We start from the raw sequence: 10,130 nt of genomic DNA on the forward strand, positions 1-10,130 counted from the left end.
CATGTGCTACATTCATGTAGCATATGCTTTTGTGCAGGTTCAGATGAACAGCAGTGAAGTACAACATCCGAGATGTATTGAAATGTATCTGTCTGTGGCTATGCATACACACATACAGAGAAGGGCAGCGAAAAGTTTCAGCCTTTCACTCGTTGCATCAGACTAAGGACAACATAATATGCTGCAGTGCTATAACTTAGTAAACAGATGCCATGAAAAGAACTTAGGTAACCTTGGGCACGTTTAGCTCTTGGCAGATGAGTTACAGGCTTGCATGCTTTAGGACACAGCTCGTCTGCCATGCCCTATTTTGGTTTCTTTGTTTTGTAGATACCAAGGGGAGGAAGATGCAACCAGGGCAGGCCGAGAATTGTGTGGAGAAGCGACTTTATGAAAATTCTCTGAACAGTTGTGGCCGTGGCTGGTGACGAACAGTAATTGGAGGTCATTAATTCAGCTTGCGATGACACATTGGGGTGTAACAAAATATGCGTGCGTATAAATAACTCATCTGAGAAATGAAAACGCACAGGGCACGTAACAGGCCAGTAATGTTTCTCTATGTGGCGTTATACTGCATCTACCACAATGTCCAGTTATTATATTACTGAATGGTAAATTGCAAGTGGTCCGTGTACTGTACAGTATCTGCAAACGCTTATGGACGCCACACAGTTCAGCGTAATGCGCCGGCCGCTGCTATTGTGCCCCTCATGACCCATGTGTTGCTCCAAAAGGTGAAACCCCAAACGCTACAACTTCCAGAAGGAAAAAAAAAGCAACTACAAATAGCACCGCAGCATATTTCGAGCACGCTTGTATTGGACACCAGCAAACATGTCAAACATTTTTCATCTTATGCGTACACCCCTCTTAAATGTTACAGAGCCGAGCACCTGAGCCAGTCCGCGTTTGCTGCCTGTGGGTTCTGCTCTCTGTTTCATACATCAGGTGCAATGCTGTCAAAGCTAGCGCTCTTGTTTGCGCTGCCTGCATCCATGACCAAAAAGTAGTGCGTTCCTTGTGGTGAGCGAAACATGGTGAATGCTTTGCCTACAGGCTTACTACATGACGCATTTGTCATGAGCTTGATTAAATGCACTGTTATTGCTGACGACACGCTGTTGCTTTGTCAATCCTCAGACCACTCGGCCACAAAACAAGCACGGAATAACATACCTCCCTTCATTTTTCCTTGCTGATTACTTTCGTACATTTCACTGTGTTGTACCTTATGTATGAAATGAACTGTAGCTATCACCAATTTTCCCAGCAGCATAACAGAGGGCAAGCCATGACCAGAGGTTGACAAGTTATATACCACAAGAACTCCTGGGTTCCGCAGAGCACTTTTTGGTTTTTGCGAGCACCTGAATCGATGTATGCTTCAACATTATGGTGTGCTTCACAAATTTACTTTTTGCACAAATGGCACTGTTACTGATCATAAGAACTATGGTTAGCATACAGCCAGTCATTAACTGAATTCTGGCATTCCTTGAAGGGCACTGAGCCTGTATACTTGTCACGCAGGAAGAAAGAGAAGCCAAAACAAAACGGTTTCCCTAGCACCTCTTGTAAGTGGTTAGCATTCAGCAATATTAATTTGAGAACCAATGGTCATAGCAATGCTCATACTAACAAGGCACACAAGGCTTCTAGAAGGCAAACTTGTACTTTGTAAAAGAAGTAACGCAGCAGGAGCAAAAGCAGTCAGTACAGTATATGTGCAATCGGAGCAGAATTACGGATAAACAGGTACATAAATACTTATATACATAAAAAATAAATAGTACAACAAAAAGTTAAAGAGAGAGCACATGTGTAGTAAGTAGGCAGCATTAAAAATCCAAATACAATAATATCCTAACACAGTGCCTCATGAATTTAGCTGGCTAATTTGCGCCTCTTTCTGGCGGGAGCACTCTGTTTTGTTTTTGACGTCATGCTCCTGTTTAAAAAGGAAAGGTGCCAATGCAGCCTTGTGCGGCAGAATAATTTAAGGAATTTAATTTTGCAGCCTAATGAACAGAAAACAGCTTGCTGGTTAGGCATCCTCTCAACAAGATTCCTGGACACATTGGACAAATGAGCACAGCAAGAGATTTCTTTTCTGAAGGCCGAATCCAATTTCTTTATATAATTTAGACATGCCTCAGAAGTTGCGGCAATTGACTGGAAAAGGTGCTCGGGAACACCATTCTCCTTGAGTAGTGCAAAAAATTGGTGTCGTCCATGGAGAGAGCCACCGTCTGCTGCAAGGAGTGTTCCCTCACATGTGCATTCTGTGGTTCTCTGGTCAAGAAAGCTCTTCACAAGAGTGCCAGCGACATGGTACACAACATTTTCGTATACTATGTCAGGGGCATCTTGTGAAGACGCCTGCAAGTCAGATGAACCTGAGCCTTGCTGCCTGCTGTGGCTTGTGCTTGGAGTGCTGCTTGGTGACAATACTGCAGAAACACTCTCCAAGTTGGTGAGGAACGCATGTGTTGTCACTTCGCAGTTTCCTTGCGAAAGTTTGAAAAGTTGGCCAATCCAAATATGTTTTACAGCAGCCACGAATTGGTACACATTAGGTGTCTCATTGCAGCCATGTTTTTGACGAACTATTGCAAAAAAATTTTCCAACGGATCCTGCTGCAACCGACGAGTGAAAAGATGAGTGTAATCGAAATCTGCCTTTAGATCTGTCCACAGCAGAAGTAAGGCTTTGATTGTAATCTGCCAACCTTTGATGGTGTGTGGTTGCTTGTCCAGAGGACCACCAAAATGCCATTGGGCGATCCAATCTATGCACGACTCAAGGAAGACATGATGTTCCGAGCCTTCTGTCATTGCGTACCGCAACTTGTCGTCCTGCTTTTTCAGGGCCGAACTGTTCAGGCAGTCAAAAAGCTTATCCATCCTTTCCGTGAACTCTGCTGTAAATTTTGCATCAACAGGAAGCTCTTGAATGGCAATGAGAGTGAGGAGTGCCACAGATACGGATTCGCTGAACACTTGTGTGGCGTACTTCACTCTCATGTCAGCAAAGGGCATCCTGTAGATGTGTTGCTCTTTTAGTTTTTTTGCCAATCTGCTTTTGAGATGCTCAACTGGTGTTTTGGAGGCCCGATCAATGTGACGAGTTTTTTTGTAAAGGGTTTCGATGTGTGTCCAGTCAACAACCTCAGAGCCAATGGTGAGCTTATGTCGTCGCAAATTATTTCTTGTGCATTTGATTAGGTGTGGGGTGTCAAACATGAAGTATATTTTGCGGTTGTTGACAACAAAATATGGTTCATGGATAGAATGGATGAGCATTCTTGACAGACTCACATTGTTCGACCCTTGATCACAAATGACCGCTTTCACCAGAAGACCTTTGGTTTGAAGCTGCTGAATTAAATCTAATAGCAGCTTGCGCATTGCAAGAACTGAAGTTGCATTGTGGGACGCTGCAAAGGCTACTGGCTGCATCCAACTTCTTGATATGCCAGACACCGCCATAACAAGGGCTATGTTTGCCACACGAGAAGTCCTAGTATTCCCATCATCTGTGAAGCCAATTACAATATCTTTTGATTGATCATACATCAAATTTTTTTTCAAGGATATTTCATCGAATAAAAGACAGCATGCTTTGTCTTGTAGTGGCCAATCTTTTGTAATTGATTCTATTGCATCCATGGCACCTGGAATGATACCAGGTGTCATTGGGATGTCTGCCAGCCAGCGCCTTAGCGTCCTCACATGTGGCAAATGGAGCTTTTCTCTGAGGAAGCGATAAGCTTTTGGAGAGTGAAAGAACAAATTGAGAGCGAATTGTTTAATTTGTTTTGACCAGTGCTTTTTGGATTTCGGAAATGAGCAGAGCCTGATTTGAGCTTTAACCAATTCAAAAAGGTCTTGTGGCAAATGCGGTTCAAGCTTGTTGAGAGCCTCCTGCTGCGTTACTCGCCTTGTGTCGTGCCTTTTCCTAATCCGACTCAGTGCCTTTCGGTACCTGTCGCTTCGAGAATGCAACTTCTCGAAGCGCTTTTTGGTGCGAGGGGTGTACACAACTGCGCCCTTCCTCCGCCGACTCTTGGGCGTTCCTGATGCTGGTGTCATCACTGGCTGTCTGACACTCTCTTTGGCACCGCTGAGGCCACTAGGACCAGCTTCAGCTGCAAAAAATATATAAAAAAAGCATATTTATGTTTGCCTCAGAGCGAGACCTACATCTACATCCCTCACAAAATCAAGATTAGGGTGCAGTCACAGGGCTACAGGTTGCCAAACTTGCAGGGCAATGTTTTTGTGTGAAATGATGAATACAGTCGTGCCCCGTTAATATGATCCTCGCTGATAGGGACAGTTTTTTCTGGCGACCAACTTTACGCCTCGCTTAAATGGAAACTAGTTGCTCGTAATACAGACAGGGTAATAGTTAATGGATCTCATTGTTATCCATGTGTTTTGCCTGCTTAATATTCAGAGCAATTTTTCATGACAAGCTTGAGTTAAGCAAATGGAAAAAACCAGAAATATTCATGTGCAGTAAAGCGATACCTACACGCTGTTACGGGCCTGCCGATACCCATCATGAATATATCAAGGTTACCGATGCATACTTTTTCATTGAAGTGGAAGGTTGTAGTTTGCAATAAATTCTAATGTTTTCTTGAGTACTTACCATAATCAGGTGAGTCCCATGATGCTGATGCAATCACTCTGATGGGTGTGCTTTGGGCAGCACCTGTCAAATAAATAAACACACTGTGGGAGGCTTCAACCAAGTATTTTAATTCTCAGGTGCACATTTTTAGCCTGGCTACGCAGCGTGTATGTGAATGGTAAGCAACAGGCTAGTGAAGCAATTTTAAGAACAAGTACCTGAGAAGGCTATCCAATGTTTTCATTGAGCTGAATGAAAAATTACCTGTAAATATAATTCTGTACAGATAACACAGGGGTCCACCACGTAAACAATGCATTCATACATATGCACACAGAAAAATATATGAAATACTAGTTGGTGAGCATAAAGTTAACACTTGTTTCTTCTCTTCTGAAACAAATGTCTGGCATCCGAAGTAGTGGTACAGTAAGATGTGCCGACGTGCACCTAATTATTGCACACCACGACATAATTGCACACTGCTGCTATTGCAGAGGGTTAATTTATTACGTGCAAATCTGCAGCAATAGTGCTGCAGTCTATTGTTGAATTTTCATAGATTATCACTGCACTATTAGTGCATTGCACCTACCTTCTTCGTCAGCTGGGGGAGGGGGCGTAGTCTGCACATCAGTGAGCTGCGGGGCACGTGAAGAGTGTGGGTCGTCTGCAATTAAACGACCGCTTAGACACTCCCAATCTAAAGAAATCAGCCAGCAAAGTAATTACATATGTTTATTTTTTTGTGCTATGACAGAGCCCTCAGCATAAGTAATACTGCATTACAGGGTTAGCCTGAACCAAATGAAAAGTTCTTCATTTCAAGCTGTAATGTAAAACAGATCCTGACTTAGTGCACCTACCTGTGTCATGGACAGCAGAATCTGCACCAGCAATTGTGCCTAGCCCAAGTGTTGATGGCAACGGCAAGTAGTCTGAAATATAGGTACCACTTAGTTACTCCCAAGGAAAACAAACCAACTGGTGTAGTGAGACATTAGGAATGTTTTCCTATGCAAGATTGCAGGAAGACTTACCGTGACCAAGCATGACTTCCACTGGTGCAGCAGTGGACTGTAGTGGTGAAGCGGATTCAATGCCTATGCGAACAAGGAAAAAAAGATAGCCAATCAAGCTCTGCATAGCAGCACCTTCTGCTCAGTGCACAGTATGGCCTTGATGTTCTATTTGGAACGGTTTCTCTTGCTGGGAGTTAGTGTGATCTTAAATTGGGCTTAAATCGTTTTTGTGAGTTTGTAGGCAGTTACGATTAAAAAGGAAAAATTTGTGCGATCAATATACCGCGACATACAAAATAGCACAGCAGCACACAGGAAGAAGAATGAAAACACACAAACGAACACTTTACTGTGAACCACGAGGCCATAAATTCACTTGATGTGCATTGTAGGAAATACAAATCAAACTGCAAACCTATCTATGAAGCGTGCAATGTCACCACTATTAATGCTTGCAAACTTATTCCCGAAATCATTCAGGAAGAAATCAGATAGCCTAAGTGACATGTGCATCGCTAAATATCCTGGCGGGTTGCTCCTCAAAGAACCATTTTTACCTTAGAAACCGGTAAAATGTTTACCCTCCATGCTTGCACAATATGCGGCCACTTCATGTATAATTACCGCCTCGTGTGTCACAATAAGCTGCTGGCAGTTTGTGCGTGTGTGTGTTCTTTCTTGACCCTGTGTGCTATTTTGGAGTGAATTCGCGCAGTCTGCCCTCTATTCACCGCAGCGAACAGTAAGTAATAATGACAAGAATACTAAACATAGAGTTGTAAAAATTATTTTCCTCACTGCTGCTGGAGTGCACTATCCAGCATCTGATTGTTAATATGGTTAAGAGAAATTTAAGCTACAACATGGTACACAACTGCAGTCTGATGCAACTGAAACAATGGCCACATGACATTGAAGCAGGAAAGTTTTGTGCCCGGGAAGTGATGTTTGCAGTTAGCCTCTATGAATGCAATTGTTCCCTTTGGTCTTACATTTACAGGATGGGTTTTTCTGAAAATAGTGCCCTCACCTTGTGCCGCACCTCCTTCATAGAAATCTGCAACAAAAAAGCCACAGGATACACTGAGGGATCAAGCTTGGGAAGAATTTACTGGGAGAGGAATTTTGCTTACCCGGGTGCACCAAGGCTCTCAGACGAGGCTCATGCACCTTCACGGAAGGGACTGCTTCATGCGTGAGCCTTGTGCAGGCATCACTAGTGAAGCAATCCCTCGTGAAGTGCTTTGAGCAGAGCCTGTATGTTTTGTAGACCTTTTCCCTTGGTGTCTCCAGGAGTTCAAGCCTATTGGCATATTTCAGCCAAATGGAGAATCTGAAAAACAGCCAAATAACATGATTTCATACATTTTAAAGGTTTGCATACCTCACTTCAGGAATGCTTATTAGCATCTCCTTACACAGCAAAGGGGTACGAACATTATATAACATATATGCGTGAAAACAACTGTGGCAGGATGCAAGCAAAATAAGACAGCAGTTTGTAACAATGTGCCACAGCCTGCTAGTCTATTGCTATGCTGGCCAATCGAAACGATGAATGAAATCACCTTTTTAATGTCTGGCTATGATCGACAAGCCAGAACCTTTAAAATTCTTGAGCTTATGTTTTCTTTTGTGATCTGCTTTTGGTTTAGGTAACAATAACTAGTTCTTTGTTCCAACTGCTTTTTGGGTGCGGCATAATTTTGTGCAGCAGATAGAAATGGGGACAGAGCTTCACTGCAGACTTAAGCTCTATCTGATCATAGCAATTATTCCACTCACACTTTTCTCTAGGTAACTGCATACTAACCACCACCCATGATTCGTTCTTTTCTAATTCCTCCATTAAACACAAGTGCCAATGTAGCTATGCTATGGCAGACAGCTGCTTGCCCACAAATTTGAAGTCTGGATTAAGAACAGCAGGTAAATGAACCAGTAGGCACAGTTTTTCATCTTTTGCTTTCACTGTGATAAAATGGGAAGTGTGAAAGGGATGTGAGCAGAACATCAACAGGAAACACTGCTCTTTCAAGAAACTGAAGGTGCAGGCAAATAGCATGGGTCCAGAAGAAGGGGAAAAAGTGCTTAAGCAAGGGAAATGTCCCAAAAAAGACACAGACAAGAAGAAAGCGACCTTCGCCTTCCCCTCACCCACCCGCCGGAAACGAGCGTTTCCGGCGTACTAGGCGAAACTATTTGCGAGCTTCCCAAAAGCTGTCAAGGACAAGGCGCGAGATAAGAGACATATGTGAGGAGATGGGAATAATGCGGAGAGTTCAGAGCCCTCCAAGGTCAGTCGTGCGCCCCGCGAGCGAGCAGCGTAGAGGACAGCCGGGGTGGAGTGTGGAGCGAAATTTACAATGCTGGAGCGGCAGCACTACGGTAGGCAATAGTTTCGAGAAACGCTTCCACGGAGTACATGGGTGGTTGAGCGCGGATATCGCGAGGAAAAGCTCCGGTAAAAGTAAGAAAAACAAGACCGGCGGACTTTCTATATGCGGCTCACGGCGTGCAATGGACTTTCAGCGCGGTGTCCAACACTAGTGGTGTTAGTCTGAACAGCTCGATAATTTATGTGACGTGCATCACTGCTGCAGAAACCATGCACGAACACGCAAGAAATAATATTCAAGCGCGCTGAACTCCGTAAAGAAACAGCCAAACTGAGCATTACAATTACTCCGCTGACGACGCTATAGGCACAGAAGTTAGAATATTCATATTTAAAATACACTCTGAGGGCACCGGAATCTGCGGGGAATAAGCTTTTAAAGGCAGCGAGAAAAGTCAGTGAGTCAGACACACACACACACACATGCGAACAAGCAAGCAAGGTAACTAACGGTCCCACGCTTACGAGAGGCAACGGCTGTTGGGCCATCTCAAACTGCAGCACCTTCCCTTAATTTTGCTTTAATGTCCTTAAACGTACTTATCAAACTCATCTCGCAAAACCAAAGCCACTGCAGTAAACAGCGCCAGGTAAAACTAGTTCTATTCCGTCGGCAATTTCAAATGGTAACGACCAAGGGCGGTCAAAACAAAGGCACAGCGGTCGCCAACGGCTATGCAAAGAGGGATACGATAGTCAGTGAATTCATAAATACCTGTGGTCAGAAGGTAATCTGAAGAGATGTTCTCCACTCTTGCCGGATGTGCTGCACCACTTCGCGCAACAATACATATGCGACATGACGCTGAGGACGGTAATCACGCTGGTCCAGTGCGCACGTCGCGTCGGCAGTCGCTCGCGTAGTTTCGCTATGCTTGCGCCGGTCGCTGTCGTCTGCTGCCACTGCGCTGCAGCGTTGCCCGCGGCGGCACTGGCGGCGCAGACGCGTTGTGTCATTTTCGCAATTTATTTCTTTGATATACTATTTTTAATGCTTACGACTGGTTATATTTTCATTCATAAGCATGTTTGTGTTGTCTACTATGGTCGAGAAATTTTACTTTTTATTAGGCTTGACTCCAGCCGCGTTTGCTGCCAGATACCAGGATCGCTGCAATCGTTCCGACCGTGGCGACACTTACGGCGCGGACGCGCAACTTGCAACATGCCACAGCACTGACCTCATCGTCTTCGCGGACAGCTTGCGCCACCTGGCAACACTAGGTGGCAATATTCCGGCGGCGGCGCAGACAAATCCGGTATCGGTGACGCTGTTATTCCATGATAGGTGCAGTGTTCATCGAGGCTGATGAGCACGTGTGATGAAGATCCAGGGTAAGCAGCCAGCAAAGCGGCAAAAACCAGTTGGACGGTGATGGAAAGTGCCTGCATTGCGTAGAAGAATGGATTAGTAGACTGTGCTTTCACACAGCTACGAAGCCCATAGAGCGGCGGCTACAGGTCCGGCCCTTTTAAAGCCGGCGAAGTCGATGATGATGTCGTTTATGGCAGCCATTGAATGTCCGGGAGGCTATATTCCGACGGCCGCGCAGGAAAATCCAGTATCGGTGACGCTGTTATTCCAAGATAGGTGCAGTGTTCATCTAGGCTGATGGGCACGTGTAATGAAGATCCATTTGAAGCAGCCAGCAAAGCGCCAAAAACCATTTGGACGGTGACAGAAACTGCCTGCATTGCGTCAACGAATTAATAGACTGTGCTTTCACACAGCTACCATTCCCATAGAGCGGCGGCGACAGATGTGGCCCTTTTATAGCCGGCGAAGTCGATGATGATGTCGATGATGGCAGCTATTCAATGTCCGGGAGGCTATATTCTGGCGGCGGCGCAGTGAAATCCAGTATTGGTGACGCCTTTATTCCAAGATAGGTGCAGTGTTCATCGAGGCTGATGATCACGTGTGATGAAGATCTAGGGGAAACAGCCAGTAAAGCGGCAAAAACCAGTTGGACGGTGACGGAAAGTGCCTACATTGCGAAGAGGAACGGATTAGTAGACTGTGCTTTCACACAGCTACCAATCCCATAGAGCGGCGGCTACAGGTGCG

General features: G+C 44.8%; 1 protein-coding gene across 2 annotated transcripts; it reads right to left on the reverse strand.

The window, feature by feature from the left end:
• Positions 1–542: 542 nt before the first annotated feature.
• On the reverse strand, positions 543–9,233 carry LOC144094172 (uncharacterized). Of its 2 annotated transcripts, none has more exons than XM_077628089.1 (8): positions 8,778–9,231; positions 6,798–6,997; positions 6,695–6,721; positions 5,683–5,745; positions 5,509–5,580; positions 5,238–5,312; positions 4,661–4,723; positions 543–4,151 (listed from the first exon to the last, which is right to left on the reverse strand). In XM_077628089.1, exons 1-8 carry the CDS (start codon positions 9,017–9,019, stop codon positions 1,888–1,890), a joined length of 3,006 nt encoding a protein of 1,001 aa, XP_077484215.1. In that variant the 5' UTR covers positions 9,020–9,231; the 3' UTR covers positions 543–1,887. The 2 variants fall into 2 exon arrangements, with proteins under 2 accessions (XP_077484215.1, XP_077484216.1); XM_077628090.1 differs by having other exon boundaries at positions 4,097–4,151; positions 4,661–4,743; positions 8,778–9,233.
• Between the last annotated feature and the right edge of the window lie 897 nt (positions 9,234–10,130).

This window comes from Amblyomma americanum, chromosome 6, assembly GCF_052857255.1.
Source record: "Amblyomma americanum isolate KBUSLIRL-KWMA chromosome 6, ASM5285725v1, whole genome shotgun sequence".
Taxonomy (NCBI): domain Eukaryota; kingdom Metazoa; phylum Arthropoda; class Arachnida; order Ixodida; family Ixodidae; genus Amblyomma; species Amblyomma americanum.

What these genes read in the sequence shown, in the direction of transcription:
- LOC144094172 (XM_077628089.1), bottom strand. Translation starts at nt 9,019, where the DNA reads ATGACACAACGCGTCTGCGCCGCCAGTGCCGCCGCGGGCAACGCTGCA. An exon ending in TCCCCCAGCTGACGAAGAAG is followed by an intron (nt 4,724 to 5,237) that starts GTAGGTGCAATG and finishes TTTATTTGACAG; the next exon opens with GTGCTGCCCAAAGCACACCC. An exon ending in ATGGGACTCACCTGATTATG is followed by an intron (nt 4,152 to 4,660) that starts GTAAGTACTCAA and finishes TATTTTTTGCAG; the next exon opens with CTGAAGCTGGTCCTAGTGGC.